At 34.2% G+C, this 19,379-nt stretch overlaps 1 protein-coding gene across 1 annotated transcript in view; it reads left to right on the top strand.

Moving 5' to 3' along the window:
* LOC100031050 (meprin A subunit beta) overlaps positions 1 to 19,379 on the top strand; it is a 44,679-nt gene that overhangs the window by 8,533 nt on the left and 16,767 nt on the right. Inside the window, exons 3-6 of the mRNA XM_016432610.2 lie at positions 1,184 to 1,301; positions 5,760 to 5,938; positions 16,552 to 16,770; positions 18,020 to 18,172. Coding sequence (XP_016288096.2) covers positions 1,184 to 1,301; positions 5,760 to 5,938; positions 16,552 to 16,770; positions 18,020 to 18,172 — 669 coding nt within the window. The remainder of the gene's footprint in view (positions 1 to 1,183; positions 1,302 to 5,759; positions 5,939 to 16,551; positions 16,771 to 18,019; positions 18,173 to 19,379) is intronic.

Genomic DNA, 19,379 nt, shown 5'->3' on the forward strand with positions numbered 1-19,379 from the left:
TTTAGGGAGGTAATAGTGCCCAAAAAGTAGAGGAAAGATTTGAGACATATTCTGGAAGTGGAATTGAGAGCACTGAGATAGGAATAAGGACTGGTCCTGGGATTTCACTGATTTAGACCTTCCAGATAATGAAGCTCCTTCTATCAATGAATTTTGGCTATTTCCTTTGCAGTTTATTGTTTTAGAGAGTTCATTAGAACCCAGAGAGGCTATATGACTTGCTCAGAGTCCCTCAGTCAGTACATATCAATACATGTTGGACTTTAAACCATGTGCTTTGGATTTTGAGGCCAGCTCCGTTGCCACTGTTTCAGAGTGCCTTTCAAAGTGAATAGAGTTGAAGGATGGAGGACTAGGAAGAGTCAGAGATAACCTCCAGGAAATCCAGGTTACAAAATGGGTAAGAGGATGAAGGATCATGCCCTTTGCAGAAAGAATGATGCAAGAAGGAAGCACAGGTTTAGACAGAAAATGATAAGCTCATTTTGGGCATATGTGGAGTAGGAGGTACAGGTGAAATATTCAAGTAGAGAATCTGTAGACAGAGATATGAGTCTAACTAAGAAGGATTTGGTTTAAAGACAGATGTTGATATTTAAGTGGCTCAGTGGATAGAAATAGACCAAATCTGGACTCCGACACCAGCTCTATGATCTTGGGTGAGTCACCTCTGTTTGTCTTGCTTTTCTCAGTTACAAATTAGAGATCAAATTAGAGAATAGTGAAAATGTAGCATGTAGTAAGTACAATATAATGTTCATTCTTATGATGATGATAATATTTAGGACTCATCTGCATAGAGGCAGAAATCGAAGCTAAGGATTTGAATGAGTCTGCTAAAGGAAAGAGAATCAAGATACCTTTGAAGAATATCTATGCTAAAGGATTAAGATACAGTCCAAGAACAAGGGAAGAAGACAGAGGAGAAGTTAGAGAAATAGGATAAGAACTAGGACCATATGTGTCTGAAGCCAAGGGAAGAGAAAGTGTGCAAAAGGAGGAGCCATCTGTAGTGTCAAAAGCTTCAGCGAGTCCAAGAAAGAGGAGACTCAACAAAAGACTTGAATTTGACAACTGGGGGCCTTCGAGAGAGAGATTTTAACACAGGGGCAAAGACCAGCTCTAAATCTAGGATCCTTCTGGGGCTTAAACTGTCCTGTTTTTGTCTCTTCTTTCTCTTCAGAAATGGATTCTAAAGGAGTTATCCTGAATGCATTTGAACGCTTTCGCTTAAAAACTTGCATTGACTTTAAACCCAGGGAAGAGGAAGAAGACTATATTTTATTTTACAAAGGAAAAGGGTAAGAGAAAGATCTGATATTCTAAAAATTTCCTGAAAACAAAGGGCCCCTTGCATGTTGGGCACTGATCTACATGTGGCTCAGATTTTGCCTTATGTATGGAGAGTGATTCAGGGAGGTAAGGGAGAGGAAGTAGCCCAAGTCTTATTTTAAAAAGGAACCACAAGATCTGAGGATTATTATACACTTACATCTGATACCTGGAGCCCCGAACACCCAAACTGTCAACCAGGAAATAATGAATGAGATTTTCCTTGATTCTCTTTAACATATTTTTGCCTGGCACTGATGTTTAATATAATTAGATTTTACACTTTTCTTAAGCACCTATTTTGTGCAAAGCACTGTACAAGACATGGGAAGAATACAAAGATGAAGAAGATTGAATTCATCTTTTCATAAAACCTGACATCATTCCACTCTTAGGCCTTGTCATTCAATCAATTCTAAAACCATATAAATATAACCAGACAACATTCTTCAATTCAATTCAGTAATTTCTTATTGAATTGACTAGACTATTTCAACATTTTGTCCTCAAGAGTCAGTGTGGTGTAGGAGTAAGAGAACTGACCTTGAGGCCAAGAAGATCTAGATTTAATTCCTTGTTTGGCTGAGACCTTGGGCAATTCACTTAACTTAGAGTGCTCTAAGCTGATGGTGTCAAACACAAACCATATCTTTGGGCTCTCTCCAGTCAGTGGAGGTTTCTGAACCAGATTAAAATGTAATACAATAATATATAAAAATGTGAAGTAATATACAATACGACACAGACAATGTTAATATGTGGTTTTTTAAGTCAGTTTGTGTTGTTTTTTGTATGTTCATTGTCCTCTATTTCTACCTGTATTGGAGTAGAGAATTTTCTCCTTTGAGAGGTCTCTAGATTAATGAAATGACAATTCTAGTCTCTATTCCTATCCCACAAATATTCTTATAGAGGCTTTGTCAGATGACTTGCTGAAATTAATGATACTAAAGTCATGGCATTTTCCAGAGCTAACAATCAGTAAACATTTAACTCAATAAACATTTATTAAACACCTGCTATGTTCCATGCATTGTACAAAGTTCTGAGAATGCAAAAAAAGGAAAAAATATATATTCTCTGTCTTTAAGGAACTTAGAGTATAATAGGAGAAGGCAAAAAACTTTAACCAGTGAGCTTCATCTATTTCTTCTTCTATATTCAAATACCCTATCATGGTTTGCATTATTTTTAAAGATTCAGATAATTTTAATCTTTAATTATCCTGGCAATTCTTACAAATGTATAAGGCTCATTTCATATTTGTTCTTACATGACATCACTGAGTTCTTTTAAGAAGTGTTCCCTATTACATCTAGAATAATTATAAAGTCCTCTACTAAACCTTTGAAGGCAATTAAGATACGGTTTTAGATTACTTTTCCATTCCTTTCTCTCTCCTCTCCTTCCTTTCTTTTCTTCATTCTTCCCTCCCTTCCTTGTTTCTTTCCTTTCTTCTTCCCTTACTCCTTCCTTACTATCTTCCTTTCTCTAACTTCTATCCTTCCTTCCTTTCTACCTTCTTTTCCTCCCTCTTCCTTTTTTCATCCTTCCTTCCTGACTTCCATTTATTTTTCTTTCTAAAATATAATTTGTCAATCATTTTCTCTTCTCATCACAAAACAATCATTTCACTGCCTTTCCATATCCAACCCTCCCTTGTGAAAAAAACACAACAAAAATGTCCAGCACACTGTATCTGATGAGATCTATAATATTCCATCTCTCTGAATTTCTTTCTGTTTTTTTTTTTCAGGCTTATTACATATTCCAATTCAGGCATGTAACATTTAAGCCAAACTTGTCTTAATTGCTCTACATCCTATGCAGAATCCCATCTCCAGTTTTTTTGTCTTTTTTGTCTTTGAAAAGATTCTCTCCAAATATTGAAATGCTGTTTTCTGTTCATTTGCCTCATAGAATCCCCAATTTCCTTCAAAGTTAGAACTTCCTTTGTGAAGCATTTTCTGATTCCCCCAGGTGCTAGTGCTGCTCTCCTCCCATTACTTTGCATGTATTATTTATATTTTGCACATTTTCTTAGAATATAAGCTCCTTTCTAGCAAGGACTACTTTACTTGTCACTCTGTATGTGACTGTGCAGGTACTAGTTCATAACACATAGTTGAGAACTCAGAAAATAAATTATAGAATGATAGAATATGAAGTTGGAAGGAAATTCTACAGTCAGCTCATCATCCAGTCCAAGAGGAATCCTCATTATCACACACTTGTCAGGTAGTCATTCAGATTCTTCTTGAAGACCTTCAATGAGGGACAACCACTATCTCAGGACACCAGGCAGCTCTTTGCACTTTTAGGCAACTCTAAATTCTTTGGAAGTTTTTCCCAACATCAAATTTAAATTTACTTCTTTGCATCTTCCCCTCATTGTTGCCAATTAGACATATTGGGTTTCTTCTACATGATACACCATCAAATACTTGAATACAGCTCTCATATTCCTACTTCCTTCCCCCCATTATTTCTTTCCAGGTTAAATCATCCCATTTCCTGATTTTAAATAGTTTTAGCATATGTGGTCTGAAATAGTTTCATCACTTTTGGATACATTGGAAGTCATATGCCTTTTTTTTTTGGTACTCCATATTATGCTACTAAGTCATATTGACATTGTAGGTCACTCTAACTCCTCAATATTTTTAAAGAAACTTTCCCCTCACTATATCCTTCCCTTCCAAACTGCACTTTTACTCGTGCAACTGATTTCTTTTGAACTCAAATCATAAAACTTCATATCTATTCCTATCTAATTTATTAGATTGATCCTAATGCTCTGTTCTGGCAATATTATTTTGATTCTTGATTCTGTCTTTCAGTAGGTTAGCTATCCTATTACATTTTTGTTATTCTCCAATTTGAAAGTAGAACATAAAATAGGATTTTATATTAAACCATTAATTTATATTTCATATTGCTTGCTTTTCTGAAAAGTATACATTAAATTTAATATCTTATGTTTAAAACTTTCCTATTTATCTGGGCTTCCTTCTGTATATCCTCCTGTTAAGCTCTTTGCATTTTAAAAAAATGTGTCAATGTTTCTTCTCTTTTTTCTTTATTCTTTTTGGTCTCACCATTGCTAACTCGCCTTCTCCCTTTATCAATTAAATATAAAACTAAAACCTAATCCTTCCCATAAAAAGGCATAATGAAAAAAACCCCACAAATTCACACTATATTTGTAAAAAAAAATCTATATATTCTCTGCATCTTGAGCCTATCATTTCTATGTCACTTGGTGACCTGGGCAGTTTTCATTTATGATTTCTTGAAATAGAGTGTCCAGGCTTTTTTATTTCTGATTATAGTTTTCTGGGAGTCCAGTGATATATTATCTTTCCTTGACCTTTTTTTAGGTCAGTTTTTAGTTCAAGAAGTTTGAACTTTCTTTGCATTTTAAATAATCTTTTAATTTTGCTCTCTTATTTTAACCTGCTTCTTGTAGTCACTGATTTCTTTTTGATGATTCTAATTGTTATGGAGTATAGCTTACCAGAGTCTCTTTTAAGCTATTTATTATTGTTCTAATTCATTCTTCCAGAATTTTCACATTATTTTCTATCTCTTTCTTCATTTCTAATTGTATGAAGATATTATCTCTTTGTAGTGTGAATTTGAGGGTGTCTGTGGATATATAATCCTTTCTTAATTGTCTGTCTTCTATTTGCTCATTTCCCTATCAGAGTTCCCAGATCTTTTTACCTTCAGATAGAGAGCCTTACTGACTACAGTTATCTCTGGTCTGTCTCTGGACATATTACTAATGCTCTGATGAACTCTTATTGGAGGACTAATTTTTAGTGAATAGCCATGACAAATAGCCACGCTTCTTAGTGTCATCTTCAGAAGTGTTATACTTTTGAGTTTAATGTCAGTCATCTTAGCTCATTGTGCTTTGCTTTGCAGTGCTATTCTTCAGCAGGAAATAGTTATGTTGACAGACAGACAATTTCCACAGAAGCCAATTGTGGCAGAATCATGCTAATTCAGTATGAATTTCTCCATGGCCTGTTATTCTGGCATGAGCAGTCTCATTCAGAATGTCTTTGTTTCACTCATTGAATTTTGTCCTCTTTCTCTCTTCTTCAGCTCTCATTCATTCTGCTGTTAATCATCCAGATTGCAGATAATTGGGATTCTTCATTGCTTCTCTTTTTTCCCTTCCCATCTTCCTTTCACCCATTTCACTGTTTATCAGTGCTTTCACCAGTGAATGATCAATAACAGGGAGAGCAGGTGAAACTGGCATCAATCAAACTGCCATTTGTTAGCCTTCTGTCTGTTAAAAGATTGGGGAGGGGAGTAACTTGAAACTAATGATTGAAAATGGAAACTCGAAAGATCTGGGTATAACCTATATTTTACAGTGATAGTCATTTTACCAATTTATGTCTTGTTTTTAGGTGCTTTTCTTATTTGGGAAATAAACGTTTTGGCCAGCAGCTACTTTCCATAGGAGACCATTGCAGCAAAGTTGGTTCAGTTCAAAACCAGCTCTTATATCTCCTTGGATTCTATCATCAGCAGGCCCGTTCAGATCGAGATGACTATATTATAATAATGGAGGACAGAATTAAGCCAGGTATGGTTTCCTGTATTGTTTTCTTTTTTTGTATAAGAGAATTTAGCATTAGAGGCAAGAGAGAGTTTTATTAAGTACTTATTGTATACCAAACACTAAGAATCAAAAAATGTGGTGTCTGTTCTTATGGAGTTCACCACATGCAAACAGCTGGCAAATGAACGAAAAATCATACAATATAAATGGAAAGTACTCTTAGGGGGAAAGCATCTGTGAGGGAGAAAGGCCAGTTATAGAAATGAAGATTTCACCTAAGTCTTGAAGGAAGCCAGGCCAGTGAAAAGGCATGGAGTTAGGAGATGGAAGGTCTTGTTCAAGGACTGACAAGAAGACCATTGTCAGTGAATTACTGAGGCACTGGAGGACATGAAGGGGAAGAAAGAATAAGAAGACTGTTAAGGTAGGAAGTGGACAAGTTATCAGTAACTTCAAGAGAAAAGCAAGGGATTTATATTTGATCTTAAGTTAACAGGAAGGTGGATAATTAGATATGGTAGTCACCTACTTTGAGATAATTACTGAATCCATATGAGCTGATAAGATCAACAAGGAAAAATAGTATAGAGGGAAAATAGTAGAAGAGGGGCCAAGGGATTATCACATTTGATGGCCATAATATTCATGATATTTCAGCAAAAGGAACTAAGAGGTAGTAGTCCTAGAGTCAGGAGGAGAAGCAAGAAAGCACAGTGCCATGAAATCTCAGAGATGAGAGAGTATCAAGGATGAGAGAATGATCAACAGAGTCAAAGGCTTTGAAGAAGTTAAAAAAGAATGAGGACTGAGAAAAAACATTAAATTTGGTGATTAAAATTAATTTGGCAATTAATTTGAGAAGTAGTTTTAGTTGAATGATGAGGTCAAAAGCCAAAATTTAGTGTTAAGAAGAGAATGAGAAGAAAGTGGTGACAGATCTTATAAGAATTTAATGAGAGAAAGAGCAAGAGAGAGACAGATGAGTGAGAGAGAGAGAGAGAGAGAGAGAGAGAGAGAGAGAGAGAGAGAGAGAGAGAGAGAGAGAGAGAGAGATGGATTGAATGGTTGGATCAAATGAAGTTGATAAATATAGACATGTTTGTATATTGCAAGGAAGTATCACTGGATAGAAAAAAATTGAAAATGATTGAGTGGAGGTTTAGAAAAAGTCAGTTTGGCAACTGTGTAGTGAGATGAAGAAACTGACTCTCAAAGTGTTTGATAGGTTTGTTCAGGGGCACATAGCCAATTAAGCAATCTTTGAGGCAGAATTAGATATGAATTATGGAACTTTCCACTATACTATTTTACCTTCCATATATAGATAGCATTTTAATTTAATATTTAGTATAATGCACCATGTATTTAGTATAAATTATTTATGTACATAATCATACCAAATGCAGTTTAGACATAAATATATAATGTAATGAGAATATACTGTGTGACCATGTTCTTGCTTTTCTTGCCCAGCTGTCAGGGGAAACTGTTTTAGTGGGTGACAGAAAAGGAAAAAGGTCACATTAGTTCAGTGAGAGTATACTTCAAGTTGGAGACTGATGATAGCATTCTCCCTGCTTTGTTGCTAGGGAGGTTTTCCTCCATCTGCTCTGGATGTTATTGAAGTTATGAGTGTCATGATGTCCTCATAAAAATATCTATTAACTGATCAAGAAATTAATAGAAAATTTTACATTAGACTTTAACTTCAGATTAATAAGCCATTTTAAAGAGAATTTAAAATCTTGAATAATTGTATCTTAATCTCTAAGTGTGGATAAATTTAAATATATGTATATGCTACTAAAGTCTTACTTCAATGCTTCTTTGTGATATTGTGGTCACTCTACATTACTGATGGCCATACAAAAGGACCAAAAATTCTGGAAGGCTTACTGGCTATCAAGCTAGACAATTTTTATCTCCCTTTCCCCAACCCTTCTTGCCCTCACCCTCATCTAATACACTTCATAGCTGTTTGACTCTGAGTAAGATACTTAACTGCCATTGTCTAGCCTTTACTGATCTTATTATCCAATCAATTGATTCTAAGATGGAAGGCAAGGATTTTTAAAAAAATTCTCCCCTTCCCCCTTTTTAATGTTAAGTTGTGATTTTTAAAAAAAGTTACTTTATTTTTTATTGCAAAACTCTCTCCAGCCCTCCCCAATCATTGAGAAAACAAGTAGTATAGTATCTATTACATATATGAAATTATGCAAAAATATTTCCATATTACTCATGTTGCAAAAAAAAAAACCCAAGTAAAATAAAGCAAAAAAAAATCTGCTTCCATGTGCATTCAAAATTCATTAGTTATTTTTTGGGGTGGGGGAAACTGGATTTTTCATCATGAATCCTTTGGAGTTATTGTGGGTCATAGTACTGATCAGAATAGTGAGTCCTTCATAGTTAATTATCATTATAATATTACTGTTATTGTATACAACAATTTCCTGTCATTGCTCACTTTACTTTGCATCTGTTTATATGTTCTCCTGGGTTTCTCTGAAACTATCTCCTTCATCATTTCTTACTTTACAATACTATTCCTTCACAATCATATTTTATAACTTCATTCACTCCCCAATTTATAAGCATACCCTTAATTTCCAATTCTTTGCTACCACAAAAAGAGCTGCTAAAATATCTTTTGTATATAAAGGTTCATTTCCTTTTCTGAATCTCTTTGGGATACAAACCTAGTAGCAGTCTTTTTGGATTAAAAGCATATATAATTTTATAGCCCTTGGGGCATAGTTCCAAATTGTTCTCCAGTTAGGGGCATAGCCAAGAAGTTATTCAGACTCATTTGATCTCTACCAAATTACCTTCACAACAACTATGATATAATTCTTCAAAATGAATTCTGGAGGATCATAACCCACAAAAAGATGGGGCAAAATAATTTTTTAACCAAAACCAATTTATCACACAACAACTAACACACAAAAGAAACTAACACACAACAGAGCTTGTGGCTAAAGAAGAGCAAGGGATGCTAGTCATGGTTCCAACACAGAAAATAATATTTGTGGTTGCTCACAGGCTGGGAGAATATTAAAAACATCTCTCCTAGGATGATACTACTTTGGAAGAACTAAAAACTTATATATCCCCTAAGCTTGCTCTGAAGTTAGCTACACAAAGAACCCAAAACTTAAAACAGTGCTCCCTTCACCACAACAACAGAGCCCAATTTTAATAGATTTTTAAGTTAAGAGAAAAGAAAAAGTCCAGAAAATGAGCAAACAACAAAAAAGAAACTCAAAGTAGAAAGCTAGTTTGGTGAAAGGGAAGACCAAAACACAAATTCAGAAGAAGACAACAAAGCCTCCAAGAAAAATATGAATTGCTCTCAAACCCAAAAAAGCCTTACTTGAGGAGGTGAAAAAGGATTTTAAAAATTAAATAAGAGATATGGAAGAAAAATTGGGAAAAGAAATGAGAGCAACACAGGAAAATAATGAAAAAAAGAGTCAACAACTTAGTAAAGGAAGTACAAAAATACTGAAGAAAATAATACCTTAAAAACAGAATAGGTCAATTGGTAAGCCACACAAAAATCACTTGAATAAAAGAACTTTTTGAAATGCAGAATTGACCATATAGAAAAAGAGGGGGAAATTAACTGATGAAAAGAGCTCTTTAAAAAGTAGAATTGGCCAAAAAAAGGCATAAAAGTGCACTGAAGAAATAGGATCAGGCAACTGGCAGCAAGAAACAATCAAAGTCAAAAGATGAAAAAGAAATAGAAAAAAATGTGAAATATCTCATGGGAAAAACAATTGACCTGGAAAATAAATCCATTGAATAATCTAAGAATTACTGGAAAAGCCATTATCAAAAAAGGAACTTAGACATTATTTTTCAAGCAATTATCTGGCACTTAAAGGTCTTTAAAGCTGTGCTTATCCTTTAATTCAGCAATATCACTACTAGGTCTATATCCTAAAGAGATTATTAAAAAAGGGGAAAATGACCTTTTCGTAAAAAAATGTTTATAGGAGCACTTATTGTGGTGGCAAAGGATTGGAAACTGGGGAATGACTGAACAAGTTGTGGTATATGATTATAATGGAATACACCAGTCCTCTAACAAGTGATGAGAAAGATGACTTTAAAAAAACCTGGAAAGACCTGCTTGAACTGTTGAAAATGATGTTAGTAGAACCAAGAGAACACTGTACACAGTAGTAGTAATACTATATGATACACATTTATGAATGACAGATATTCTTAGTAACCAAGACAATCTTCAAGGACTCATAATGAAAAACACCATTTGTCTTCAGAGAAAGAATTGACAGACTCTGAATGAAGATGAAGGCATACTATTTCACTTTATTTGAGCAAAACATAAAATGTTTAAAATTTTTTCAAGGAAAACATTATGTAACTGAAGGGTAAAATAGAAATGGAAAGAATTCACTGATCACCCCCCCTGAAAAAAATTCCCAAAGGGTAAATCCCAGGAATCTTATAGCCAAATTCCAGAACTCTATGGTCAGGGAGGAAATATTGCAAATAGCTAAAAAGAAATCATTCACGTATCATGGACCCACAGTCAGAATAACACACAATTTAGCAGCTTCTTCATCAAAAGATTGGAGAGCCTGGAATATATATCAGCTAGGACTTCAACTAAGAATCACTTATAAAGCAAAACTAAGCATGATCCTTCAGGAGGAAAAAAACAACTGGTTATTGAAATAGTGGACTTTCAAACATTCATGAAGAAAAGACCAGAGATGAATAGAAAAATTATACTTAAATACAAGGCTCAAAAGAAATATAAAAAAGATAAACAAGAAAGAGAAATCAAAAGACATTTCATAGGGTTAAACTTTTTACATATGTACATGGGATGATAATTCTTGTAGCTCCTAAGATTTTATCTTTATTTGGGCAGTTAGAAGTAGTATACATAGACAGAGGGCAAGGTTATGAGTTGAACATGATGGGAGAGCTGAAAAAATAAAAATCAGGCATGAGAAAGAGGAATGCATTGGGACAAGGAAGAAGAGAGAAATAGAAGGGAGTCAATTATCTCATACAAAAGACCTTTTTGCAGTGGAAAGGAAGAGAAGGTGAGGAGAGGAGCACTTGAATCTTACCTCTCCATCAGAATTGGCTCAAAGAGAGAACACACACAATGAAACCCAAACAGAAAACTAGGAAGAGAAAGAGATAAAAGATGGGGGTGGGTTGCTAGAAAATAAGGCAAATTGGGGGCTGGGGTGGTTAGAAGCTGAACAATTTTGAGAATGGAAAGAATGAAAGGAGAGAAAAGGACAAATGGGGGATTGGATGGAGAGTAATACACAAAAATCATAATTTTGAAAGAAAAAATTTTACAAGTCTAATAAAATCTTCATTTCTCAAATATATAAAAAGAGTTGAGTATATAAAAATACAAGTCATTTCTCAATTGATAAATGAAATGAACAGGCAGTTCTTAGACAAAATAATTAAAATTCTCTGTAGTCATACAAAAAATGCTCTAAATCCTTAGTAATTAGAGAAATGCAAATTAAAACAACTCTGAGGTACTACTGACACCAATCAGATTAGCTATCATGACAAAAAAATGGAAAATGGCAAAATTTGGAGGGGTTGGGGGGAAAGACTGAGACACTAATGCAATGTTCGAGGAGTTGTGAACTGATTCAACCATTCTGAAAAGCAATTTGAACTATTTTTATTCCTTCAATTTCTTTTTTTCCAACTGTTACTGTTGGCATTTCTTTTTCTTTTTTTTTAATCCTTACCTTCTGCCTTAGAATCAACATTGTGTATTAATTCTATGGCAGAAGAGCAGTAAGGGCTAGGCAATGACTGTTAAGTGCCTCTCCCATGGTCACATAGCTAACAAGTGTCTGAGGCCAGATTTAAACACAGGACTTTCTGTCTCTGGGCCTGGCTTTCAATCTACTGAGCTACCTAGCTGCCCTCTATTGGTACCATTTCCTTTGTCATATTAAATAATATTGGAGATAATTGGTATCTTGTTTTACTCCTGTTCATATTGGGAAGCCTTCTAGATAATTTCCATTAAAATAGTACTTGTTAACGGTTTTAGGTAGGTGCTTCATATCATTTTGAGAAAAAATTCATTTATATCTATGCTTTCCATGTTTTTTAATAGGAATTAATGTATTTTTTCATGTTTTTTTTTCTGCATCTATTGATATAATCAGATAGTTTTTAGTTTTTATTACTTTGGTTATTAATATAATCATTTGTGTTTATAGTTTCCCTTATACTAACCTATCCCTGCATCCCTAGTTTAAATCCTGTTTGGTCACAATGCATAATCTTTTGTGATATATTTTTGTAGTCTTCTAACTAGTATTTTATTTAGGATTTTTGCATCCATATTCCCAAATGAAATTAAAATTTATAATTTTCTTTCTCTATTTTTGTTCCTCCTCGCTTAGGTATTAGCACCATATTTGTTTCCTAAAAGGAACATGGCAAAACTCCTTTATAATATTTTATTTAAAATAATTTAATATAGGACCTAATTGATCTTTAAATGTTTAGGGAATTCAATTGTAAATCCATCTGATCCTGATGTTTTTTTCTTAGCAAATTCATTTATGGCCTGTTCAATTTCTTTTTCTAAAATAGATTTGTTTAGATATTCTATTTCTTCTTCTGATTATCTAGGCAGTTTATTTTTTTTTAAGTATTCTTCAATTTCACGCACCTTATGAAATTTGATTGCATATAACTGAGAAAAGTAACTTGTAATAGTTGTTTTACTTTCATCTTCATAGGTGGTATACCTTTTCATCCTAATGCCTCTCTATGTCTTAATCAATATCATATTGTTTTGATGATTGCTGCTTTGTAATATATTTATAAGTTTGGTACTGGTAAGCTGCCTTCCTTCACATATTTTCATTGATTCCTCTTATAGTCTTGACATTTTGTACTTCCAGATGGATTTTGTAATTGTTTTCTAATCTATAAAACAAGTATTTAGTTGTTTTGTTGTTATGACTTTGAATAAATAAATTTGCTTAGGTAGAATTATGATTTTATTGTTTTGGCCCAGATTATACATGAGCAGTTAATAATTCTCCAATTATGAAATATCTTTATTAAATTAAAATATTTCTACTTTCAAGGATTTTACTTTCTAATTTATACTTTTAAGACCCTTTATTGAATGTAATTTTTATTGCATTATATTCTGAAAAGGATGTGTTTAATATTTGTGCTTTTTTGCATTTATTTGTGAGGTTTTTAATGTCTTAATACGTGCTCAGATTTTTTGAAGATGTCATGAACAAATGAGAAAAAACTATACTCATTTTTATTTCCCTTCAACATTCTTTAGGAGGTACATCATGTCCATATTTTCCAAAGTTTATTCACTTCTTTAACTTTCTTATTTATTCAATGACTAGATTTACCTAGTTCACAGAGGTGAAATTTGAGGTCTATTTTTGATGTTTACTTTCCACTAAAACTCATTAAATTTCTACTTTAAGAGCTTGTATGCTATGATATTTGATGCATATATGTTAGTATTAATATTATTTCATTGTAGCAAAATGTAGCTTCCTTGATTATCTCTTAATTAAGACTATTATGGCTTTGCATGAAATCATGATCAATATCCCAAGTCTTTTACTTCAGTGAAGAATAATAGATTCTGCTCTAACTTCTCATTTTAACTTTGTGTCATTCTATTTTGTGTGTTCTCTGTAAATAACTTATTGTTGATCCTGGTTTCTAATCTACTTTGCCATTTCCTTCCATTTTATGGATCAGTTAATTTCATTCACATTCATAGTTATGATGCCTGTGTGTCTCCCTTGCCCTAGCCCAATGCTTTCTTTTAGTTTTTTTTTCTCACCTATTTTACTGTTGGGAAATGGATTTCTATGTTCTACTGTTCTACACACACACACACACATTCTTCCCTCTTGAACAAGTTCAGATGAGAGTGAGGTTCAAGTTTGCTAGCTTCCCTCTCCTCCCATTTCCCCTTCCATTATAAAATTTCTTCGTTGAACACTTCTTTTATATTTATATTTTATTTATTTATATTTATATATATTTATATTTTTCCTCTCCCTTCTGTCCTTCTCCTAGTATATCCCTTTCTATTCTATTCTAAGTATATCAGCTTTTTATTTTTTTTCTATTTTTCTTTTGAGATTATCTCCAAATCATAGATCCAAACCCATGCCTTCTGTCCAAGAAGATGCCATGTAACTGTCCTAAAGACCATAAAGTTGCTGGGGTTTTCATTTGAATATAAATAGTTTCACCTTATTTACTTTATTTACTTTCATGATTTCTTGCTCATTTACCTTTTTAATGCCCTTTTCAATTTTTTTCTGTTTGAATGTCAAAATTTTCATTCAGTACTTTTTTTTCCCATCAGGAATGTCTGGAAGTCCTTTACTTCATTAAAATGCATTTTTCCCTCCTCTAATATACTCTTAGTTTTCCTGGAGATGTTATTCTTTAAAAAAAACATTTTTCATTAAATTCATTAAGCATTTCCCAATTAAATGTAAAAATTAATATTCATTTAAAAATGTTGAGTTCCAAATTCTCTCTTCTTTCTTTCCCTTCCATCTTTGTGAGAAGGAAAGGAAATTGATATCAAGTATACATGTGAAGTCATGCAAACCATATTTCTATATTAGCCATGTTGCAAAAGAAGACAGAGAAAAAATTAAAACACAAAATTAAGCAATTTATAAAAGCATTCTTCAATCTCTATTCAAAGTTCATCAGCTTGAAGATAGAGAATATTTTCCATCAGGGATTCTTTTGGAATTGTCTTTAAATCATTATCTTGGTCATAGTAGCTAAGTCTTTCACAGTTAATCATCCTTACAATATTGCTCTTACTGTGTATATTTTTTTCTGGTTTGTCTCCCTTTCTTTACATGAGTTCAAATGAGTCTTCCTAGTTTTTATGAAAACACTCCATTCATCATTTCTTATAGCACAATAGTGTTCTGTCATAACCATAAAGGACAACTTTTTTTTAGCCTTCTCCTATTGGTGGGCATCCCTTCAATGACCAATTCTTTGCCACAACAAAAAGACAGGCTCTAAATATTTTTGTATAAATAGGTCCCTTTCCTTCCTTTGGTTTCTTTGGAGTATAGACCCCCCTGGTAGTGGTATTGCTGGGTCAAAGGGTATGCACAGTTCTTAGCTCTTTGGGTATAGTTCTGATAGATTCACCAGAATGGTTAAACCAAACTCCTTCAAGTGTTTTTTAGGGCCCCAATTTTTCTACCTCCCCTTGGTGAAGTTACTATTAGTTGTAACACTAGCTAACTCTTGTGTGATCCTGACTCTGGCTCTATGGTATTTCAATGTTTTTTTCCCCCTGTTTGTTTATGGTATATTCTCCTTGAATTGGGAGTTCTGGAATTTGATTATAATATCCCTTTTCTTTCTGTAGGTATTTTAGTAATTTTGTATTGGATTTGTTTCAAATCTACACTTTTCTTTGAGAATTTGCTTGTAGATGTTTTCATACCATTGTCTTTTCCAGAGTTTTTGTGGATTTTTATGATCAGGTTCTTTTGTTGTTTGCTCAGTTTTCTAGCCTGAATTACATTTTAAACTTTATTTTAGAGTTGAATTCTGGTCACCTCTGGGGGTTGGGGTCACTTACCAATCTTGATGTTTTTTGCCCTTCACAGCAAATTTTCAGTGCTTTAAAGGGAGTATGATTCTTAGAGAGGTGTGGTTACTGCTCTCCTGGTCTAGATTATAATCCTTACCCAGGAAAGTTCTCTGCCCCCATGTGATAACAGGTGTTAGTACTCTTCTCTGCCCTGAATTACAACTAAAGCCTAGGTCCATTTTCTCTCTATGCCAGTGGTTCTCAACCTTTCTAATGCCGGGACCCCGAAATACAGTTCCTCATGTTGCAGTGACCCCAAACCAAAAAATTATTTTGGTGGCTACTTCAAAACTGTAATTTTGCTACAGTTATGATTCGGAATGTAAATACCTGATATGCATTATGTATTCTCATTGCTACAAATTGAGAGGTTGAGAATCGCTGCTGAACTACTACTCAGTTCCATGGTCCCTGTTCCCTTGAAACTGTGACGTAGAAATGGGTAAAAAGCTCACAAATAGGGGCATGTCTTGTACCCAGTGACCAGAAATGGGCCCTTGTAATCTTCACTCAGCTTTAATTTCCTCATTCATGGAATGGGCATATGTATACTATGTATGCCACCAGGTCATTGAGGATCAAATGAGATAATGTATTGAAAATGCTTTGTAATCCTAAAGCACAATGAATAGATGGCAGTTATTTAGTGCCAGAATATATTCATATCAGATACTTCATTAAAAGTTATATTGTGAACTTGATAGTCATCAATAGTATAAAAATTGATATTCAAAAGACATAAAAATAAGATTGGGTATGAAACAATCTACCTCATATAGCTTGTTTTTTAAAGCATACATCCTATTTGCTACTAATAAAATCAGATACACAAAACAGAACCATGTAAGAAAATATTATTTGCAGCTGCCTTGCACTTTCTGTAAGATAATCTAAGTTTTGTAAATATTAATCTGGGAAAAAATTAACATTTGTATTTTTATTTCTATTATTATTATTATTTTAGACACTGAGATTAATTTTGAAGGTGCTAATGAGGAGGAATTAGATTCCCTGAATGATCCCTATGACTATAAATTTATGATGTACTACAGCAAAAATGCCTTCCAAAAAGGGACAGAACTTACAATTGTAGAAAGAATCCCTAACTTTATGGATGTGATTGGACAACGAATAGATTTCAGTGATTATGACCTTGAAAAATTGAATCAACTCTACAACTGCTGTAAGTATCCTAGGCTCTGAAGAACTATGGCTGTTTCCTCCTGTTGTGTAGCAAAAATAAATAAATAAAATAATCCACTTGCTGGTTCCTTGCAATTAGGAAAAGTTTAGTTGTAATGAAAAACAGGGGAAGAATAATTAGAATTAAATCTGCATTGGTGCACCCTAGTGTTTTAGGCAAGCAATTTGGAATGGTGAGCTTGAAGTTATAAAACCAAGAATCAAGTTGTGACTGACATTTATTAGGCAAGTCACTTGCCTCAATTCTTTCCCTAGAAACAGAAGTACTATTTTACTAGCATCTTCACAGATTTATTGTGAGGAAATTCTGTAAACTATAAATCATCACATGATTGTGACCCATTATTGGATCATGATTATTGGAATGAGATTTCATTGGCGACCTACTAGCAAGAAAACTGTCTATATAGATAGCTTGAAGCCTACTCTGCAATCTATGGTCATAGAGTGTTTCTTAGAGGTACTAAGAGGCTAACTGAGTGCCTAAGGTAACTTCCTCTTGACTTAAGGTCAGAGAATTTTTCTTTTCTTGCTTTGTAGCAATCAATGTTAGTTGATGGACTGACTAAACACAAGCCTTACAAGACAGAAGCAGAACTTGACAGTAGGTAGTCCTGATTCCAAAACTAGCTCTCTCACCACTATACCACACTGACTCCCTTAAATACTATGTGTCTGTCTACAAGGAAGATTCACTGATAATCTTCTTACTGGAACGTCTCCCTGATCTGGAAAATATCTGGTCCTTTGTGGGATATGGGTTTACATTGGTCATGGAAATGAAAATTTGGCATCAGGATTTTTGTATCAGACAGGTTTCCAAAGGACTGCTACAGGGCAGGAATAAGTATATTTAACACATTGAAAAGTATTTTCAAATAGTACCTGGATGACAATGAAATGTGCCGATTCCTGAGGAGCTAAGATGGAAGAAGCTGGATTATTGCTCAGTTAGTTTAATAAATTGAGGAAATTAGAAAGAAATAGACTTTGACTTAACATAACCACTAATACCATTTCCAGGTTATGGTAGCTTTACTTGACTGCTGAGTTCTTTCAATTTTTGTGATGTGGGCTGGCTTTAAACAGAGCTCAACTTACTACCCAAATCTTGCTGGTCTCCCTTTCCCTCTCACTGTCTTCCTTCTTTTTCAATTTAGTTATTCAATGACCTTAAAATAAGTTATTCACTGATTAGAGAGTCATTCAATGTTTTTTGCCTCCTGTAGCTTCTTCCAAAACCTTTATGGATTCATGTGATTTTGATCAGGAAGATATCTGTGGCATGATTCAAAGTTCAGAAGACAATGCTGACTGGCAGAGAGTTTCACAGGTACCTGGCGGGCCTGATACTGATCAGACATACCTGGGCAAGTGCAAAGGTAACTACCAGCAGTGGTACCAGATGGCTCTTCCATGCCTTTCCTTGCTTTCTTCTGTTGTCCTTTTAGCATTTGTCTTTGCCAGCTTAGTCATGCCCTAGGATTAAAGATTTAGAGCTGTAAGGAATCTCGGAGGACATCTATCCTAACCTCCTTATTTTACAGATGAAGAAATTAAAGTTCAGAGTTCGTGATATGCCCAGGATCACAGAGGTAACAAGTGCCATAGTTTTGATGGGAATCCAGGTCTTGATTCCCAGTCTAAGAAGTTTATTTCCTCTACTAGGTTGGTGTTTTAACAGAATGTTAAATGTTAACAGAAGTTAAATGTTTTCTAAAGGAAAAATGGGACATACTTCCAAGTTCTTTCAGGACTATTAGATTTATTATCTAATTTTAAATTCATACTAAATGCAAATTGGGAATGTGAAATTTTACTCTAGCAAATTAAAATGATTAAAGTCTTTTCCCTTATCCTTTTGCAACTGCAATATCTCACTGAGTTTGGTCACGTATTCACCTTGATTCTCAGTTTCCTCATTTTACAAATGAAAAGGTTGGATCTCCATCTCGAAATTTTCAATTAATAGTTCAGATCCCAGGCTTCTAGCCTGAGGAGAGATGCCTTCAATGAATGTGTGTGTGTGTGTGTGTGTGTGTGTGTGTGTGTGTTCTTAATAGTTCACAATTATTTATTTCATATAAATTAAGGTGAAAACAGTGAAGCATGATGTTTTACAAAAAAGCTGTGCTGGTTACATACAGAATTTCTACAGCCTGACACTCCACATCATACTAATGTTCTAAATCCCTACTTTCCCAGCTTTCATTATTGAATATGTCTTGGCTGTGGGAATAAACAGCCCAGACCAGGTGAGCCTGGAAACCTCTGTCTCTGAACAGCCCATAACCGTATCTCTGAAGCAGTGATGATGCCATTGAATATGACAGAGAGGACCTGCCTATCCATTAAAAAAACAAACAAACAACTTTTCTATGATTTAAAAGGGGTGTGTGTATGTGTGTGTGTGTGTGTGTGTGTGTGTGTGTGTGTGTGTGTGTGTGGTGGTGAGAAGAGTGTAGGATAGTGAGGCTGACTTCAGACTGCCTATTCTCCAGGATTCCTACTGGTAATATGTGAGTGGTATTATAAGGAAAGTGTGTAAATTTGCAGAGAGAAGTGGCATGAGACCAGCAGGAAGATTCT

This window comes from Monodelphis domestica, chromosome 3, assembly GCF_027887165.1.
Source record: "Monodelphis domestica isolate mMonDom1 chromosome 3, mMonDom1.pri, whole genome shotgun sequence".
NCBI classification, from domain to species: Eukaryota; Metazoa; Chordata; class Mammalia; order Didelphimorphia; family Didelphidae; genus Monodelphis; species Monodelphis domestica.